This window comes from Pelophylax lessonae (assembly GCF_965119305.1).
Source record: "Pelophylax lessonae genome assembly, chromosome: 9".
Classification (NCBI taxonomy): Eukaryota; Metazoa; Chordata; class Amphibia; order Anura; family Ranidae; genus Pelophylax; species Pelophylax lessonae.
Genome location: NC_138776.1, coordinates 270,912,687 through 270,933,244, shown reverse-complemented (window position 1 = coordinate 270,933,244; position 20,558 = coordinate 270,912,687). Strand labels below are relative to the sequence as shown.

The window sequence follows — 20,558 nt, the reverse complement described above, 5'->3', positions numbered from 1 at the left end:
CCAACCTTGTAACAGTGGGGGATGGTGTGATCTTCCTGTGTGGAATCCCGGGAATACAGAGGACGGGGACATCTCTCTGGTGGGTTCCTGGTATTAGGTGGCTCCATCATATTCTTGTTTCCTGAAAACTCCTCCATCACTCCATACTCCTCATCTTCCTCTTTATACTCTTCTTTTACAACAATATTATCCTTAAGATTTTCATTCTGAAAGATAAAATAAAACATTCAATGTAACAAACACGCTTGTGTATAAATCATAACTACCAATAATTGTTCCTCATCTACCTGATGATGGTGAGGGATGGTGCGATCTTCCTGTGTGGAATCCCGGGAATACAGAGGACGGGGACATCTCTCTGGTGGGTTTCTGTAGCTGGATGACTCCACCATGGTGTCCTGGTACAGATCTTTCTGTATTTCCTCTATGACCCCATCCTCAATATCCTCCTCTTTTATTTGGTCTTTAACCTCCACTTTAGAATCTCTCAGGTTTCCACTCTGAATATATAATAAACATGACAGCAATGGTAACAATGCAGATAATGTACAGATCCTAATGATACTATCAGTGATTGTTCCTCATCTACCTGATGATGGTGGGGGATGGTGTGACCTTCCTGTGTGGAATCCCGGGAATACAGAGGATGGGGACATCTCTCTGGTGGGTTCCCATTACTGGATCCATCTGTAGGAAACACACACACTGACTGAATACATTGTTTCTATGTGTTTATCAGATGATGGGGGATCTAGGTGGATCCTCCGTACTGCTCTCTCCTTTACAATAAAGTCTCCTCTTACCCGGTGATGTGAGGGGCGGCTGATTCTCCATCATGACGTCCTTGTAGAGATCCTTGTGTCCTTCTAAATACTCCCACTCCTCCATGGAGAAATAGACAGTGACATCCTGACACCTTATAGGAACCTGACACACACAATGATACAGTCACCATCCAGACACAACTCTTGTGTTGTGTTATTTTCCCTCTTCTACATAAAGCTTATAAAATATAAACATATGCATTAAATACATCCACCACCACATCCCATATTATGGTATGATACATTAGTATAGACCAGGGATCCTCAAACTAAGGCCCTCCAGCTGTTGCGGAACTACACATCCCATGAGGCATTGTAAAACTCTGACATTCACAGACATGACTAGGCATGATGGGAATTGTAGTTCCTAAACAACTGGAGGGCCATCGAAGACCCCTGGTATAGACTGATGAGGTGAGAATGTGATTGGTGGGAAAGGTGACACATCTCCAAAATTAAGAAAATGTTCCAGCCCCGTAAGTGGAGGAATGTTCTGACCCCAAAGGGGTTAATCTAGGGTTCCACACTATATATGTGTGTATCATCATCTGCTGGAGATAAAAGACATCACAGTGACTATGGAGGAAGAGGACGAACATGACGGGGGGGGGGGGTTACTGGGTGTAAATAGAAAATAAGATCTTATTACCTCTTCTACTGCCACTTCCAGCAATGTTTCCTCGATACGTCCTACCTCATGGAACTTTGTCTGTATCTGACATCACTTCCTATCTTCCATAGAGACTTCCTGTCTGGGTAGAAGTGAGATCACCACCTCTTGGAGCTCAGAGGAACTGCAGCCCCAAGAAACATCTCGTAGTGTGAACACGGCCTTGTGATGTGTGTGTATGTACTGTATATCCTTATAGATGGGTCATCTCCACTCCCACCAAGAGGGAGAGAAGTATATTACTGTAGTGTAATAATTGCCCTTTGTAGGCCATGTATGGTCAGGATGGTCATTGTCTTGTCTATTTATTGTCAGTGCTGTTTGTTTAGAGGAACATATTACTAGAATTTAACAAAAAAAAAAAAAAAAAAAAGAGAATGTTCCGGCCCACTAAGTGGGGAAATGTTCTGACCCCGAAGGGGTTAAGCTAGGTTTCCACACTATATATGTGTGTATCATCATCTGCTGGAGATAAAAGACGTCACAGTGACTATGGAGGAAGAGGACGAACATGATGGGGGGGGGGGGATTACTGGGTGTATACAGAAGATAAGATCTTATTACCTCCTCTGCTGCCACTTCCAGCAATCTCTCGCTACTTCCTCCTGAATCACCTCTTCCCCTTGTTCCGTGAAAAAACCATACCCGTGAGAAAACCATACCCTCGTCACTTCCGGTTCAGCTACGGAGGGTATGGATTTCTCACGGTAGTTAAACTTGCGGCGGGTACATTAAAACACTTCGGGTGCAACATAAATCATGTCCTCTCCTATCGCTGTAACATCCCTCATCTCCGGTAATAAATATAAAAGCGGATCACGGAGTCGCGATCGCCGTCACATTTACGTCTCATACACCCGCCGCCGCTTTTATATTTATTACCGGAGATGAGGGATGTTACAGCGATAGGAGAGGACATGATTTATGTTGCACCCGAAGTGTTTTAATGTACCCGCCGCAAGTATAACATTAGAAACAGTGCCGTGATATTTTCATGCCCACCGAGCATGCGCACTTGTCAAATTCTTTCTCCTTCAATTACGTATCCGGGGCTCTGAGCATGCGCACTACTGCGCTGCTCTGCTGTTTCAGACCGGAAGTGACGAGGGGTATGGTTTCTTCACGGGGTATGGTTTTTTAACGTTACACCCCTGTCTTTATTTTTATACCTGACATCACTTCCTGTCTTCCATAGAGACTTCCTGTCTGGGTAGAAGTGAAATCGCCACCTTGTGGAGCTCAGAGGAACTGCAGCCCCCCGAGAAACGTCTCGTAGTGTGAACACGGCCTTGTGCTGTGTGTGTATGTACTGTATATCCTTATAGATGGGTCATCTCCACTCCCACCAAGGGGGAGAGAAATACACTTTTATTCCTATTACAAGGAATGTAAACATCCCCTATAATAGAAATAAGCAGGACAGGTCCTCTTTAATGTGAGATCTGGGGTAAAAAAGACCTCACACCTCACATCTACACTAAAAGCAAAAAAAAGAAAAAAAATGTACCTTCCGCCCAATGGCCTTAAAGGGCCGTTTGACGTCCCTCCGGTCCTCCAAAGCCATAGAGTGGAGAGGGGCAATCTTGCCCTCACTCGACTTCCTGCACAGCACATCAGAGGACCGAATTATTTCCCCAGCTACCGAAGGCTTCAGTAAACGATAGGGAAGCGGCGGTAGGGGGAAACTTCTTCCGCTGCCCATAAAAGTGATCCCACGCTGAATCCGCCGCTGGGACAACTTTTATGTTGAGTTCAGGACAGTCAAGTTCCTCCACCCCAAACTCGCTCATCCATGTCTTTATGGACCTTGCTTTGTGCACTGATGTGCAGTCATGTTGGAACAGGAAGGGGCCATCCCCAAACTCCTCCCACAAAGTTGGGAGCATGAAATTGGCCAAAATGTCTTGGTATCCTGATGCCTTAAGAGTTCCCTTCACTGAAACTATGGAGCCAAGCCCAACCCCTGAAAAACAACCCCACACCATAATCCCCCATTCACCAAATTAATTTTTAAGCTGTTATAACTGCAAAGGGTGGGCTAACTTATTATTGAACACTACAGAATAAGACTGAGATGCCATTAAAGTTCATGTGTGTGTAAAGGCCGGCCTCCCAATATCTTTGGAAATATAGTGTGTATTACTGCCTAGTCCAGCCTTTCTCAGCCAGGGTTCCTCCAAAGGTGTCTAGGGGTTCCGTGAGCAATGAACAATTTCTGTCTCTCAGTAACAACTGACATCAATGATCTGTAAGGGGGGCAGTCTTCCCACTGATGAGGATGTAAGAATGTCCTTCTCCCACTGGTCACCAATGTAAGGGACCACTATACTGACCTCTGATATATGGGGGTCCTTCTCCCATTGGTCAACAATGTAAAGGACCACTACACTGACCTCTGGTATAAGGGGGTCCTTCTCTCATTGGTCACCAATATAAGAGACCACTACACTGATATAAGGGGGTCCTTCTCCCATTGGTCACCAATGTAAGGGACCACTACACTGACCACTGATATAAGGGTGTCCTTCTCCCATTGGTCACCAATGTAAGGGACCACTACACTGACTACTGATATAAGGGGTCCTTCTCCCATTGGTCACCAATGTAAGGGACCACTACACTGACAACTAGGAAGTACTCCAAGTTCTAGTGAAACTGATAAGTCAATCAGCTGAGATGAAAGTATTCCTATCACTGATAAATGGTAGTTGTTAAAGAGTAGGGATGAGCCCATAGTTCCATTCAAACTCTGGCTGTGTAGACCCTAGCCACCCCCCCCCCCTCCTAACGCTTCTATATATGACAGCTTCTCGCTTTCACTGGTTCCTAATGAAGCAGCAGTTGCACCTTCTAGAACTGCTGACATCAGTAAGAATCCCTACTATTTAGGCAAAGGGTTGGGGGTTGCAGTAATATCACTGCCCATAGTTGTCCATTGATTGTTTATTCCAGGTCCCCCTCTGGCATTGACATTTGTCAGTTCCCGTGCGCTGTCAACTATCTTTGTACACTGTCCCCCATACTCATTTATGTGGGGGGTGATATCTGGAGGCCCTCCTATTACAAGGGGCTTCTAGATTCTGATAAGCCCTCTGCCCACAGGCCCTCCCCAGCACAACCACCAGCCAGGGTTGTTGGATAGAGGCCCTTATCCTCATCAACATTGGGAGAACATACTTTTTAGGGGGGGGACCCCCTATGTTGAAGGCATCTGGCCTAGCATGTCCAGGGGCATGCTCACCTTCTCCTTTCTTGGCCGGCTATCCTCTCCCCTTCCTTTTTATAGCTAATGACAACTCAGGGTGCTATTGTTCAGCTAGTGGTACCATCAAGTACGCTATACCCAATACTCTTTCACGTGGGGGGGATGGTATCTGGAGGCCCTCCTATTACAAGGGGCTTCTAGATTCTAAGCCCTCTGCCCACAGACCTCCCCTCCCCCCCAGCATAACCACCGGCCAGGGTTGTTGGATAGAGGCGCTTATTTACATCAATATTGGGACAAGATACTTTGCAAGGTAGGGGCACCCCCTATGTTGGAGGCATCTGGCCTAGTATGGTTTAGGGCACGCTCACCTTCTCCTCTCTTGGACTTGACAAAGTGCCTGCGTGCAAAACACGTAGTCACGGAAACGGGCCCACTTGCGCTCCACACCAGTTCCTGGTTCCCTTCTGGATGAGTGGCCTTCCTTTCAGATACTGCGTGATTGGCTTGAGTGCCCTGATGACGGCCTAATCACGCGCTGGCGGTGTCCGGCTTGGCTTATCTTCAGACACTACCTCTGTGAGCCTCGGCATCTGCCATTCCTGGGATCCTTCCATCTGGCACCCTTACTTCTATCAGTGCCCTCGCCCTCTTCAAGACCCGGTGTGGTAATGTGCCTCGATGTTCCTGGTTTTCGCTCTTTTTTTAATGTATATTTTTAATAAACTATTTTATTGTCCATTGATTGCTGATTTCTGATCCCCCTCTGGCATTGATGTTTGTCAGTTCCCGTGCGCTGTCAACTATCATTGTACACTGTCCCCCATACTCTTTCATGTGGGGGGTGGTATCTGGAGGCCCTCCTATTATAAGGGGATTCCAGGGTCTGATAAGCCCTCTGCCCACAGACATCCCCCCCAGCACAACCACTGGCCAGGGTTGTTGGATAGAGGCCCTTATCCTCATCAACATTGGGACAAGATACTTTGCCCCTTATGTTGAAGGCATCTGGTCTAGTATGTCCAAGGGCATGCTCACCTTCTCCTTTCTTGGCCATCTCTCCTCACCCCTTTCTTTTTATAGATAATGACAGCTCAGGTTACTATTGTTCAGCTAGTGGTACCATCAAGTACACTGTCCCACATACTCTTTCATGTGGGGGGTGGTATCTGGAGGCCCTCCTATTATAAGAGGCTTCCAGATTCTGATAAGCCCTCTGCCCACAGACATCCCCCCCAGCACAACCACCGGCCAGGGTTGTTGGATAGAGGCCCTTATCCTCATCAACATTGGGACAAGATACTTTGCAAGGTTTGGGGGCACCCTCGATGTTGAAGGCATCTGGCCTAGTATGGGTTAGGGCACGCTCACCTTCTCCTTTCTTGGCCAGCTATCCTCACCCCTTCCTTTTTATAGATAATGACAGCTCAGGGTACTATTGTTCAGCTAATGGTACCATCAAGTATACTGTACGTCATACTCTTTCATGTGTGTGGGGGTGGTATCTGGAGGCCCTTCTCCTTCTCCGTTCTTGGCCAGCAAAGCTGCATATTTGAAATAAGGGTCTGGTGTGGATTTCCTGGGGGATCTCACGCTTTTTTTGTTTGTTTCTTTGTGGAAATCCCCTTAACATCCATACTGGACTCAAAAGGTGCTCCTCAGGGCACTGGCCACCCCACACTTTTTTTGTGTGTCACACATGTGAGCGTATACATAGTGCCAGATGACAGCCCACTCCCCACTTCCTCTGCCATGACACTAACCAGCTAAACACAATGGGGGGGGGGGTTAGCATGCTTCATGTAGATTAGTGGAGGCTTCACCTCCCTCTTGTTCAAAGACACAGCCTGTGACTGGCAGAAATCTTCCCACATCATGGTATTGCGCCAAAAAAGATAAAGATTTAATTTCAAATATATATTTGTTTGACAATTTAAAACAGTTTATTGATATTATATATTTTTACTCTTCATTCCAAAGGAATTTTGAACATGTGACCAGCAGCAGAGGATTAGAAGCTCCTCCTGCCACTGTTTCCCTGCAGACAGGCTGGGAGAGAGCCGCGTCATGTGACGGCAAGTCTCCATACCACGAAATTTACTTTTCCAACAAAAAGGTAATGACTCCATTTTTATTTGCTTTATTTTCTTCTTTGTGCTTCTTCCCCACATGAGAACTGTGATGTCCAGCAACATTCATATAGAAGACATTTCCTGCACTCAAAGCACTAATACACCTCAAGGGTTGTGTGGGACCCCTGATGTACAGGAAGACAGGACTTCAGTGAGGAACAATTCCCTCACTCAGGACAGGAAAGTGGCATCTTCCTCGAGTGCAATCTCTGATGTTTGTAAAGATCGGACTTCTCTGAAAAACATTTCCCGCACTCAGGACAGGAATACGGCTTCTCCCCCGTGTGAGATTTCTGATGTTTGTAAAGACCGGATTTCTGTGAAAAACATTTCCCGCACTCAGGACAGGAATACGGCTTCTCCCCCGTGTGACATCTCTTATGTGTGGAAAGATTGGACTTTATTGAAAAACATTTCCCGCACTCAGTACAGGAATACGGCTTCTCCCCCGTGTGAGATCTCTGATGTGTGACAAGTAGAGATTTTCGTACAAAACATTTTCCACACTCAAGACAGGAATATAGCTTCTCACCTGTGTGTAATCTCTGATGATTGTGCAGTTCGAACCTATCGGAATAACATTTCCCACACTCAACGCAGGAAAACGGCTTCTCTCCAGTGTGAGAGCTCTGATGTGTGACAAGTAGCGATTTTCGTACAAAGCATTTTCCACACTCAAGACAGGAACACGGCTTCTCACCCGTGTGTAATCTCTGATGATTATTAAGGTTGGACTTCTGTGAAAAACATTTCCCGCACTCAGAACAGGAAAACGGCTTCTCCCCCGTATGACACCTCTGATGTGTGACAAGGTCTGATGGTATTACAAAACATTTCCCGCATTCAGAACAGGAATACAGTTTCTCACCCGTGTGCAATCTCTGATGTCTATAAAGATTGGACTTCCCTAAAAAAGATTTCCCACACTCATTACAGGAATATGACTTCTCTACTGTGTGAGATTTTATATGCTCATTAAGATCGACTTGAAAACAAAAACACTTCCCGCACTCAGGACAGGAAAACCTCTTATCGGTTGGAAGGACGGCACCGACCTCCACATTCTGAGGTTCCTCAGGATAAGAGGAATACGATGGTCCGGCACTGTCCCTCACAGTCTGAGGTTCCTCAGGATAAGAGGAATACGATGGTCCATCTACACTGTGTGGTCCCAGATGGACATTTGAGGTAGCCGGGTTTTCTCCTGGACTATACTGTGTGATGTCCTCATCTTCTACTTTACAGTCTGGAGACAAAGTGAGACAATCCTCTGAGGTTTTCCTCATCTCCCGTCCATGTACTAAAATAGAAATACAAAGATTATTACTAGACATCAGCAGATTGGCTCCTACCAGTTCATTTCTTTATTCATGGACCTTAGTCAGAGAGTGAGGAAACAACGAGAACTGTCTTTTATAGGAGTGACAGTGATGAGGGGATTATAGGATGAGTGTCCCAACCCGGGCATGGGGCAGAAGACTCAAGGTACATACCCCAGGTGTCTAGGCCGAGCAACGTCTATGGCGAAAATCAACATTTTACTGCCAGCTGAACCCCAGAATCTCCATAAATCCAGTCTAGAGACATAAATTGTGTCTGCAGCACAGAGAAGGAAGATTATCCGAGAGAAATACAGGAATACAGGATGGGGGGCACAGCTCAGGAAAGTGACCAGGGGATTACAGGCTGATATCACCCAGTCCCCGACCTACTCTGGACCAATCAGTGAGCAGTATGGGTGGAGGAATGTATTTAGTGTTAATGACCGACCTGTGCTGATCTCTGTAGGAGTGTCCTCCTCTATAAATGTCCCCGTTATTCCATCCTCCTCCATAGACTGCTGATCATCCCTCACATACGTCTCTTCTTCTTCTGCTTTAACCTCAAATTCTATATCGATTGGATCTCCACTCTAAATCAAGAGAAGAATCAACAATAACATCTCTACTATATAAGGTTTAATATTTTGGCATCATATAAAAGAAAAACACACATCTCCGCAAGTCCATGTTCTAGATGCTCCATCCCACCAACCTTGTAATAGTGAGGGATGGTGTGACCTTCCTGTGTGGAATCCCGGGAATACAGAGGACGGGGACATCTCTCTGGTGGGTTTCTGGTATTAGGTGGCTCCATCATATCCTTGTGTCCATCTGAAAGTTCCTCCTTTAAACAGTACCCCTCATCTTCCTCTTTATACTCTTCTTTTACAACAATATTATCCTTGGGATTTTTATTCTGAAAGATATAATAAAACATTCATTGTAATAAACACGATTGTGTATAAATCATAGCTACCAATAATTGTTCCTCATCTACCTGATGATGGTGGGGGATGGTGTGACCTTCCTGTGTGGAATCCCGGGAATACAGAGGACGGGGACATCTCTCTGGTGGGTTCCCATTACTGGATCCATCTGTAGGAAACACACACACTGACTGAATACATTGTTTCTATGTGTTTATCAGATGATGGGGGATCTAGGTGGATCCTCCGTACTGCTCTCTCCTTTACAATAAAGTCTCCTCTTACCCGGTGATGTGAGGGGCGGCTGATTCTCCATCATGATGTCCTTCCCAGAACCGCTCACCTCTCCTCGATGATCTCTCTGGTGACTTCTCGAATCTTCTTTTGATTTCTCTATTCTATCAGGGAAGGAGGTGGAGGCAATGTGATGGTCATATAAACTCCAGACTTCACAGGGGGAAAACTCTAGATTTGAACATAAACAGTAAATTCAAATGACATTCCCAGAATCCTCCTCACCTCACCCAACAGGTCTCAATTTTATCAAAAGTCCACTGGGATATAATTTGCCCACACAGGACCCCCGCTCTGAAGGTTAAAAGCTTGTCACAAGGAATTCCGGTGTCATTATACACAATGGAGGAGCAACAGTCTTTGCATGTGAGAGGGACATTGGAAGGAGGAGCTGTGAGGTCAGTGTGATGCCATAGGATTCTCTGACTCTGGTTGGAAGGACATTCGGAGGAGGAGCTGTGAGGTCAGTGTGATGTCATAGTATTCTCTGATTCTGGTTGGAGGGACATTGGGGGGAGGAGCTGTGAGGTCAGTGTGATGCCATAGGATTCTCTGACTCTGGTTGGAAGGACATTCGGAGGAGGAGCTGTGAGGTCAGTGTGATGTCATAGTATTCTCTGATTCTGGTTGGAGGGACATTGGGGGGAGGAGCTGTGAGGTCAGTATGATGCCATAGTATTCTGTGACTCTGGTCGGAAGGACATTGGGATGAGGAGCTGTGGGGGGGCGCTCTGTGAGGTTTCTGTACACACCGAATAATTTCTCCTGGGTGCGTCCCACCTAGGGTTGCTACCTCTTTTCTTTAAAACCAAATATATATTAATTACACAGGTTATGTGGCTGATCGACATGGTAATGAAACTCACTTGGCGCCATTGCCAGGACACATCATATTCCTGTGATCTCCGTGTGCCCTGGAGGCTTTACTGATCACATTGTAGGTTGAAGTTCTGAGACTGGGATCATTATGGAGACATTCCTTTTCAGGACATTTACTACTAAATATATTTTTCCCTTTTTCTTTCTATATGAAATACTATAAAAGACATATTCCAACCCCCCCCCCCCCCCCCAACTAATAAAAGTGGTATATTTGGTTATTATAGACCAGTGATGGCGAACCTTGGCACCCCAGATGTTCTTGAACCATCTTTCCCATGATGCTCATGCGCTCTGCAGTGTAGATGAGCATCACGGAAACTGTAGTTCCAAAACATCTGGGGTTCCAAGGTTCCCCATCACTGGTATAGACGGATGAGGTGAGAAGGTGATTGGTGGGAAAGGTGACACGTCTCCAAAATAAAGAGAATGTTTCGGCCCCGTAAGTGGGGACATTTTCTGACCCTGAAGGGGTTCATTATTATTATACAGTTTTTATATAGCGCCAACAGTTTACGCAGCACTTTACAGTGTCGAGGGGGACAGTACCATTACAATACAGTTCAATATAGAAGGGATAGGAGGGACCTGCTCATGGAGCTTACAGTTTCCACACTATATATGTGTGTATCATCATCTGCTGGAGATAAAGCCCCGTACACACATACCGATTGTCGGCTGACCGTTCGGCCGTCTTTTGTCCGGTGCTGTTTTGTTGGTTGAAAAGTGCTCAAGACTGCACACGAATTTTGTTGGCCAACAACAACCAACTGCAGAAGTGATGTCATGTTCTGGTCTACTTTTCGTGTGTTTTTTCTTCACTGAGCATGCCCAATCTTGATCATCACATTTTTGTCGGCCGAAATCTGTACTGACTGACGAACAATCGGCCATTCTTTGTTGGCCAACAAAAATTTTATAGCCTGCACACCAGATTTTGTTCGGCCGAAAAGTCGCAATCGGTTGTCGGAAGCATCATACTAAGAAGCCGATAATCGGCCGATCGGACGTTGGCTGACTATTTACGGCCAACAATCGGTACGTGTGTACGGGCCTTAAAAGATGTCACAGTGACTATGGAGGAAGAGGACGGACATGACGGGGGGGTTACTGGGTGTAAATAGAAAATAAGATCTTATTACCTCCTCTACTGCCTCTTCCAGCAACGTCTCTTCACTACTTCCTCCTTACTCACCTCTCACCCGGAACTTCCTATTTATATCTGACATCACTTCCTGTCTGTAACTGACATCACTTCCTGTCTGGGTAGAAGTGAGATTACCACCCTGTGGAGCTCAGAGGAACTGCAGCCCCGAGAACTGTCTCGTAGTGTGAACATGGCCTTGTGCTGTGTGTGTATGTACTGTATATCCTTATAAATGGGGTAATCTCCACTCCCACCAAGGGGGAGAGAAATATATTACTGCCTAGTCCAGCCTTTCTCAGCCAGGGTTCCTCCAAAGGTTTCTAGGGGTTCCCTGAGCAGTGAACAACTTTTTTGGGGGGGATACACTTTTTCGAATTTAAATGCAAAAAAGCACAATACAGCGCATTCGCAAAGTATTCACAGCGCTTCACCTTTTCCCCATTTTGTTATTTTACAGCCTTATTCCAAAATTTATTAAATTCATTATTTTCCTCAAATTTCTACAAACAATCCCCCATAATGACAATGTGAAGTTTGTTTGAAATCTTTGCAAATTTATTAAAAATTAAAAAAGCAAACAAATCCCATGTACATAAGTATTCACACCCTTTGCTCAATACTTTGGTGAAGCTCCTTTGGCACCAATTCCAGCCTCCAGTATTTCTGAGTATGATGCTACAAGCTTGGCACTCCTATTTTTGGGCAGTTTCTCCCATTCTTCTTTGCAGGACCTCTCAAGCTCCATCAGGTTGGATGGGGGAGGGTCGGTGCACAGCCATTTTCAGATCTCTCCAGAGATGTTCAATCGGGTTCAAGTCTGGGCTCTGGCTGGGGCACTCAAGGACATTCACAGAGTTGTCCCATAGCCACTCCTTTGTTATCTTGGCTGTGTGCTTAGGGTTGTTGTCCTGTTGGAAGATAAACTGTCAGGGTGCCGGGAAACCAGACCACACGGGATGCAGGTAAGGTAAAGCAGTTTATTGGAGCAAACAACAATAAACGCACAGCAAGAGTGAGAAAGTGGGAGCAGGAACAAGCCGGGGTCAAGTCCACAAGTGGGTAGTCATCTAAGCCGGGGTCGACTCCAGAAGTGGGTAATCTGCCGATGCCGGGTCGAGAGCCAGGAAAGTCTTCAACCAAGAAAGAAAATTGCGATGCTTGGCACCTTGCTCCTGCGCTCAGAATCAGGTTCTCAGATTGCCTCTATCCCGGGACTCTCACTTGGCATCCATGAATGGCTAAGCCTTGCTGCCCTCTATGACCGGGGTGGTCGACAAAACACTGTAGTCACAAACAAAAAGAAGGGTGCACCAGCCTAGCGCATTATCCTCAGTAGGCTTTTTATTGATAAAATATTAAAAAATGGCTACTCACAAACATGCGATGTAAACCAGCATATCAACTCCATATCAACTCCCTTGGGTCCAGTCATGGCCCTCAGGCTCTGAGGAGGAGGCACCGCCTCGAAACGCGTTAGCCTTTCTATTTTCATGAGATATAGAACTCTTACATCATGGACGCTGTTCGATGGAGTTGATATGCTGGTTTACATCGCATGTTTGTGAGTAGCCATTTTTTTATATTTTATCAATAAAAAGCCTACTGAGGATAATGCGCTAGGCTGGTGCGCCCTTCTTTTTGTTTAAATCTACAAAGTCTTCAACCAAGCCAGGTCATACACAGAGGAACACAAGACTGCTAGCAGTGATGCACCTTGGTGCACAAACACAAGGGCAAGCACTGCAACCCATCAGGTGATAGATATAGTCAGGTGTGCAGCATCATCACTGTGCGACGCCCAGGCAGCAGACAAATGATGATGAAATCAGAGACTATAAGAGGCTGCAGTCTGCACATGTCCAAGATCGCTGTGAACAGGAGGGCAAGGTAAGATCTTGACAGTTCCCTCCCCTCAACTGCCCCTCTTCCACAGAGCAAAAAACTGTTTCTGAGGAAAGCAAGCATGGAAAGTGCGGAGAAGGGAGGGAGCATGAACATCAGCAGAGGTAACCCAGGAGCGCTCTTCAGGACCATAACTCTTCCAGCGCACCAGGTATTAAACCTGACCTCTGAACAGACGAGAATCCAGGATGCTGCTAACCTCATACTCCTCATGATTACCCACAGGAATGGGACGAGGGTGAGGAAGTGAAGAAGTATAGCGAATGCAAACCATTAGCTTCAAAAGTGACATATGAAAGATGTTGGAGATACGCATGCCAGAGGGAAGGCCAAGGGCATAGGCCGCCGGGTTTACATTACAGAGGATGCGAAAAGGCCTAACAAAACGGGGTGCCAGTTTTGGAGTGGGCACCTAGAGGTTGAGATTACGGGCCGACAACCACACCCTTTCCCCGACCTGGTACGAAGGAGCAGATAAAAGTCTCCGGTCTGCCTGGAGCTTCTGACGCTGTGCAGAGCCCCATACAGACTCTTGAACCTGCACTCAAGAGGAACAGAGGGCATGAAGATGACCCTCCACAGCCAGGATGTCCTGTGGTGAGAACGACTCGGGCAACACAGCAGGCTGGAACCCATAATTGGCCATGAATAGAGACATTCTGGAAGACGAGTTGATGGCAGAGTTTCTGCCAAACTCCGCCCAGGGTAGCAGATCAATCCAATTGTCCTGATCGTAAGAGATATAGCAATTGAGAAATTGCTCCAGAGCTTGGTTGGAGTGCTCAGTGGCACCATTGGACTGCGGATGGTGGGCCGAGGAGAAGGAGAGTCAAATACCCAACTGGGAGCAAAAGGCGCGCCAGAATCTAGAGACAAACTGACTCCCACGGTCCGGGACAATCTCCTTAGGCAACCTATGTAAATGGAAGACCTCCCTGGCAAACACAGAGGCAAGCTCCTGAGCGGTAGGCAGCTGCTTAAATGGAACACAGTGGCACATTTTAGAGAACCGGTCGACAACCATGAGGATAACTGCGTAACCTTGAGACGTAGGAAGTTCCACTATAAAATCTATGGCCAGGTGAGACCAGGAACGCTCCCTATTGGGAATGGGATGCAGTAGGCCCAAGGGAAGGTGCCGAGGAGGTGAAGAAGAAATGGGTGGGAAAGAAAACGTAGGAGCCAATCTGGTAGGAGGTCTCTGCAGACACTCCTTAAACGAAGGTCTCTGAGCCTGGTGTCAATCAAAATCAGGAAGAAAATGAGAGCCTCAAGCTCATCAGGGAGATCCTTGGCCGTAATCTCCTCCTTCAATCCAAGAATTAGAACGATGTACAACTGAGAACTTCATTTTCCTTTTAGTTTAGGTAGTAGTAGTAGAGCCAGCAGGGCAAAGTCCCTTCAAGTAGTAAAGTAGCTGGACAGAGCTCTTCAGAACACCAGCCAGTGTCCCCTTTAATAAACCCATGGCTGACTATAACTAGGTACCAGAGGGAAAGAGAAAAAGGTCCCCAAGATCCAGCAATGTCTGTACTCACAAGGTACAAGGACAGATGGAGCCTTCTTCCAATCTCCCAAGCGATGCCCTCCAGTGATACCCAACAGATTTGTGGCAGCCCCACTCAGTTGGCTTCTTCTAAGCACCCGGGTCTCTGCATTCTTCCTTTAGGTCACCCACCTGAGGCATCCACATGGTAGCCTATTCGTGAGAGGGCAGCTTGCCCCCCTCAGGTTGGACTGATCCACTCTAGGACACGAACCAGAGCTCTGTGTGCTCTAAGAATAATTACAGTCTCCCCGCATGTCTCTCTGGGACAGGCCGGGGCTGTATTAATACTCCCTTTCCCCCGACACAGGCAGACAGTTTTCTCAGTGGAGCCTCCAGATCGGATCCTCAGTGAAACCCCTCCTCCAGCTCTCAACAAAAAAAACAATAGAATACCCCCCCCCCCCTGCCCCCAGCTTTGCATAGCTGAGACCTCAATGAGACAGGCAGAATCTTCATCTGGGCTGCCAGTAAGGGCAGCAGCCCTTCTGGCTGGGAACTTCTCTGCCTGGGGAAGAACACAGTTCTTCCTGACTATTTATACACTCTCCTAGCCACCATTTGGGCACCCTCCTCCAGGGATTGGCTGCAGCTGCATGAATATTCAGGCTGCTTGTGTGACTCTCGCACATTCTGGAAGCCTCCAAAAGACAGAGGAAAGCAATCAAACTCGCAGCCTGCAGAGCCCAGAGAAGCCCAAAGCAATAACATGCTGCTCTGCTGATTACAGGAGAACCACAGAGCAACATTTGACTAACCAAACCTAGCAACCTATCTGGGAGGGTGCTACACCTGTATCAGAGTGCACTTCTTCCCCACATGAGAGCTGTGATGTCCAGCAACATTCACATAGAAGACATTTCCCGCACTCAAGGCACTAATACACCTCGGGGGTTGTGTGGGACCCCTGATGCACAGGAAGACAGGACTTCAGTGAGTAATAATACCCTCACTCAGGACAGGAAAGTGGCTTCTCTCTCATGTGCAATCTCTGGTGTCTGTAAAGAATAGACTTCTGTGAAAAACATTTCCCGCACTCAAGACAGGAATACGGCTTCTCCCCCGTGTGTAATCTCTGATGTGTGGAAAGACTAGACTTCACAGAAAAACATTTCCCGCACTCAGGGCAGGAGTACGGCTTTTCACCAGTGTGCAATCTTTGATGTTTGTAAAGAGTGGACCTATCTGAAAAACATTTCCCGCACTCAGAACAGGAATACGGCTTTTCCCCTGTGTGACACCTCTGATGTATGACCAGCTGTGATTTTAGTACAAAACATTTCCCGCACTCAGTACAGTAATATTGTTTCTCTCCTGTGTGAAATCTTCTATGCACATTAAGACTGGATTTATAATGGAAACACTTCCCGCACTCAGTACAGGGAAACCTCTTATGTGCTGGAGGGATGACATCGTCCCTCACAGTCTGAGGTTCCTCAGGATAAGAGGAATACGATTGTCTAGGACCGTCCCTCACAGTTTGAGGTTTCTTAGGATAAGAGGAATACGATGGTCCGGCACCGTCTCTCACATTCTGAGGTTCCTCAGGAAAATAGAAATACGATTGTCCAGGACCGTCCCTCACAGTCTGAGGTTCCTCAGGATAAGAGGAATACGATGGTCCGCCACTGTCCCTCACAGTCTGAGGTTCCTCAGGATAAGAGGAATACGATGGTTCGGCACCGTCCCTCACAGTTTGAGATTCCTCAGGATAAGAGGAATACGATGGTCCGGCACTGTTCCTCACAGTCTGAGGTTCCTCAGGATAAGAGGAATACGATGGTCCCGCACCGTCCCTCATAGTCTGAGGTTCCTCAGGATAAGAGGAATACGATGGTCCATCTACACTGTGTGGTGCCGGATGGACATTTGAAGTAGCCGGGTTTTCTCCTGGACTATACTGTGTGATGTCCTCATCTTCTACTTTACAGTCTGGAGACAAAGTGAGACAATCCTCTGAGGTTTTCCTCATCTCCCGTCCATCTACTAAAATAGAAATACAAAGATTATTACTAGACATCAGCAGATTGGTTCCCCTAAACCAGGACTCCGCCCACATCAGTCAGCTTTGTCTCTGAGGATCTTACAATTCCCCCCTCAAGGTAACTAGTAAATGGGTCCTCCGATCTCCTACCAGTTCATTTCTTTATTCATGGACCTTAGTCAGAGAGTGAGGAAACAACGAGAACTGTCTTTTATAGGAGTGACAGTGATGAGGGGTTTATAGGACGAGTGTCCCCTCCCCCTCTATCACTCATTGCCAACTTCCCAACACAAGAAGTCCCGCACTTCCTTATTTAGTCCATGATTTAGTCATGAATAACAGCGGGGCTGAGTCCCTTTAGTCTAGAGACATAAATTGTGTCTGCAGCACAGAGAAGGAAGATTATCCGAGAGAAATACAGGAATACAGGACGGGGAACACAGCTCAGGAAAGTGACCAGGGCATTACAGGCTGATATCACCCAGTCCCTGCCCTACTCTGGACCAATCAGTGAGCAGTATGGGTGGAGGAATGTATTTAGTGTTAATGACCCACCTGTGCTGATCTCTGTAGGAGTGTCCTCCTCTATAAATGTCCCCGTTATTCCATCCTCCTCCATAGACTGCTGATCATCCCTCACATACGTCTCTTCTTCTTCTTCTGCTTTAACCTCAACTTTTATATCTATCAGATCTTCACCCTAAACCAAGAATATAATAGACTATATCATCTGATACCAAGGTAATACATCATCTCCAAAAGTCACTTTTGTGTTCTAGATTTTCCATCACACCAACCTTAAGATGTTGAGGGATGGTGTGACCTTCCTGTGTGGAATCCCGGGAATACAGAGGACGGGGACATCTCTCTGGTGGGTTCCTGGTATTAGGTGGCTCCATCACATCCTTGTGTCCTTCTGAAAACTCCTCCATCACTCCATACTCCTCATCCTCCTCTTTATACTCTTTTTTAACAACATTAGTTTCTTCTCTGGGGTTTCCACTCTGAAATATAATAAGATATTCATTGTAACAAACATAATTGTGTATAAATCAAAACTGTCAGTAATTGTTCCTCATCTACCTGATGATGGTGGGGGATGGTGTGACCTTCCTGTGTGGAATCCCGGGAATACAGAGGACGGGGACATCTCTCTGGTGGGTTCCCATTACTGGATCCATCTGTAGGAAACACACACACTGACTGAATACATTGTTTCTATGTGTTTATCAGATGATGGGGGATCTAGGTGGATCCTCCGTACTGCTCTCTCCTTTACAATAAAGTCTCCTCTTACCCGGTGATGGGAGGGGCGGCTGATTCTCCATCATGACGTCCTTGTAGAGATCCTTGTGTCCTTCTAAATACTCCCACTCCTCCATGGAGAAATAGACAGTGACATCCTGACACCTTATAGGAACCTGACACACACAATGATACAGTCACCATCCAGACACATCCCTTGTCTGTTACTGGATAATGTCCCAGAATTCCCAGCACCGCTCACCTCTCCTGTCAGCAGCTCCATCATCTTCTTGGTGACTTCTAGAATCTTCTGCATGTTGTGTCTCTCAGGTTTTAGGGAGTCACATGGACGCACTGTGATGGTCATATGATCACCTGACTTCAGAAGAGGAAATCTCTGTATTGGAGAACCAATAGGAATATCATGTTAGAATCCCAGAATCCTCCTCACCTCTCCGGTCAGGTCTGTGTTTTATTAATAGAGATAAGAGTGATGTCATGTGACCTCCCAGAATCCTCCTCACCTCTCCGGTCAGCAGGTAGATGATCTCCAGGGTGAAGTTTAGTATCTTCTCAGTCATGTGACTCCGGTCCTCCTTCATCCTCATTGGTGACATCATTTGATCTATACAGGTCTCCTTGTAGACGGATAACTTTGGGAAATGAAAATAAGAATTATTTGGATGGTATTGGTCACACAATAATAGGATGTGGATGTGTGGGGGGTAATAGGAGTGTTGCTGTACATTTAGGACTACTGCCTCCATGGGAATATATGTAGTCTGGACTGTTTAGTGTTTGCTACATTGGCGAAGGTCCTGGGACCCCCCTTGGCTGGTCAGATCAGAAATTCCCTTTACTCTGTTAGGTTTGTTTGGTTTCTGAACTGGTTTTGCTTAGTTTTAGATCTGCAGACAAGGAATGATAAATACGAGTCGAGGGACAATCTGGACTACAGCTACCAGTGAGGACAGAGAAGGGAGAGAGAGAGCACTGGCAATTTCAGGACTGTAGAGAGCTGGAGGAAAGTCCCATCCATCACCTGGGAGAGGAAGAGGAAATTGAGCTGCTTTGGATTGTGGGAAGGATGGATCCTGCTGGTAAGGAAATATGACTTGTTGGGAATGTAGTCCCCAGGAAGTGTCTGTACTATAAGCAGGGCTTTTTTTCAGCAGGAACGCGGGGGAATGCAGTTCCGGCACCTCCAGCACTGAATGTATGTAATGGCAAGGGGTGCTGGGCTTTGCTACGGGTGTCTTGATTCTGGCTGGTGGGTGATCTATTGTTGCTGGAGGTGATATATTTTTGCGGGGGGTTTATTGTTGCCGGGGAGGTCTACTGTTGCTCCTGGGGGACCTATTGTCTCTGGAAGGGATCTATTTTTACAGAGGGGGTCTATAGTTGCTGGGGTTGGTCTTATGTTGCTTGAGGGGGGTCAGTTGTTGGTGAGAGGGATCTACTGTTGAGGGAACCGTCTATTGTAAATGGCTGCTGGAGGGTCTATTGATGTTGTCTGTGGGGAGATCTGTTGTTGCTGCTGAGGGTCTATTGTTGTCTGGGGGTATTTTGTTGTGGCTGGTCCGTTGTTGCTGGTGTGATCTACTGTTTCTGGGGGGTCCTTTGTTGTTATTTTTCTTATTTTCTTGTTATCATTAACAAATCCCATACAAATTACTTAGTACCACAAATGATACTTGATTCTGTATATTTTAAAAGGGGCAGTACTGGGAGGTGGGTAGAGGGTGGAACCTAGGAACGGTGCTCGGAGGTAGGTAGGGGGCGGAGACAAGGGGTAACCCCAAAAGTGGGAGTTCCTGCACCTATTCTCTGAGAAAAAAAGCCCTGACCTGACTATGTTAGCTCTGGAACTACGGATCTTAGCATTATCAAAGCTCTGGAAAAGGAAGGACTCTTCCTGGGCAGTCATAGATGGGACTTGGTGGAGTACATGGTGTGGAAGGCCGCTTTGGGGTCATTTTGCCCCAGTGTTGGAGATGCAGAGAGGGTGAGTAGAGGACATTTCCTGATTTGTGGGAACACTACTGGTGTCACCGTCTGATCGGGGAGAGGACCTCACTTCAGTCGACATTACTGAGCCCAGATTGGGGGCAAAAGCACACAGGTCACCACCCTTGGCTGCTGGTCATAACCTACCACTTTCTACATAAAGGAACACTATTGCTTACTGGGCACATCATTCAGACACCTACAACCGGGTTCAGAAGGACTTTATTTTGAGCACTTTAATGCCGAATTGGGGTCCCAGCGCACTGGCCAGTAGGAGAGGGTTTGTCAAAGACTGAAGACCATTGTCATAGATAGCACCTCCCATAGTATAGGAATAAGGGGTCAGCCACACATCTGCATGTTTATCACCGAGTGTATATGGAATTTTACAAATGTTTCACATACTTGAAGCGTTCATCGGCATTCTCCATTTGAATTATAATGCATTGTTGCAATAAGTATCCAACCTTCAGTC

At 46.5% G+C, this 20,558-nt stretch overlaps 4 protein-coding genes across 4 annotated transcripts in view; 1 reads left to right on the top strand and 3 right to left on the bottom strand.

Annotated features, from left to right (window-relative positions):
- Positions 1-20,558, top strand: part of LOC309564465 (uncharacterized protein) — a gene marked incomplete at both ends in the record, with an annotated part of 1,172,539 nt that overhangs the window by 1,121,155 nt on the left and 30,826 nt on the right.
- LOC309564074 (uncharacterized protein) overlaps positions 1-20,558 on the bottom strand; it is a gene marked incomplete at both ends in the record, with an annotated part of 288,253 nt that overhangs the window by 264,672 nt on the left and 3,023 nt on the right. Inside the window, 2 exons of the mRNA XM_082268699.1 lie at positions 15,950-16,004; positions 16,068-16,336. Of these exons, the coding sequence (XP_082124825.1) occupies positions 15,950-16,004; positions 16,068-16,336 (324 nt within the window). The remainder of the gene's footprint in view (positions 1-15,949; positions 16,005-16,067; positions 16,337-20,558) is intronic.
- LOC309564057 (uncharacterized protein) overlaps positions 6,855-20,558 on the bottom strand; it is a gene marked incomplete at its 5' end in the record, with an annotated part of 455,352 nt that continues 441,648 nt past the window's right edge. The window contains one exon of the mRNA XM_082268683.1: positions 6,855-6,956. The remainder of the gene's footprint in view (positions 6,957-20,558) is intronic.
- Positions 6,877-18,837, bottom strand: LOC309564075 (uncharacterized protein). The gene is made up of 5 exons (XM_082268700.1): positions 18,601-18,837; positions 18,339-18,473; positions 18,136-18,207; positions 15,839-16,567; positions 6,877-7,712 (listed from the first exon to the last, which is right to left on the bottom strand). Exons 1-5 carry the CDS (start codon positions 18,694-18,696, stop codon positions 6,999-7,001), a joined length of 1,746 nt encoding a protein of 581 aa, XP_082124826.1. The 5' UTR covers positions 18,697-18,837; the 3' UTR covers positions 6,877-6,998.

Coding starts and splice junctions, on each gene's coding strand:
- LOC309564075 (XM_082268700.1), bottom strand. CDS start 18,696: ATGATGTCACCAATGAGGATGAAGGAGGACCGGAGTCACATGACTGAG. Junction 18,208..18,338: donor TGGAGCTGCTGACAGGAGAG/GTGAGCGGTGCT, acceptor TTCTCCATGGAG/GAGTGGGAGTATTTAGAAGG. Junction 7,713..15,838: donor CTATTCTTTACAGACACCAG/AGATTGCACATG, acceptor TATAGACATCAG/AGATTGCACACGGGTGAGAA.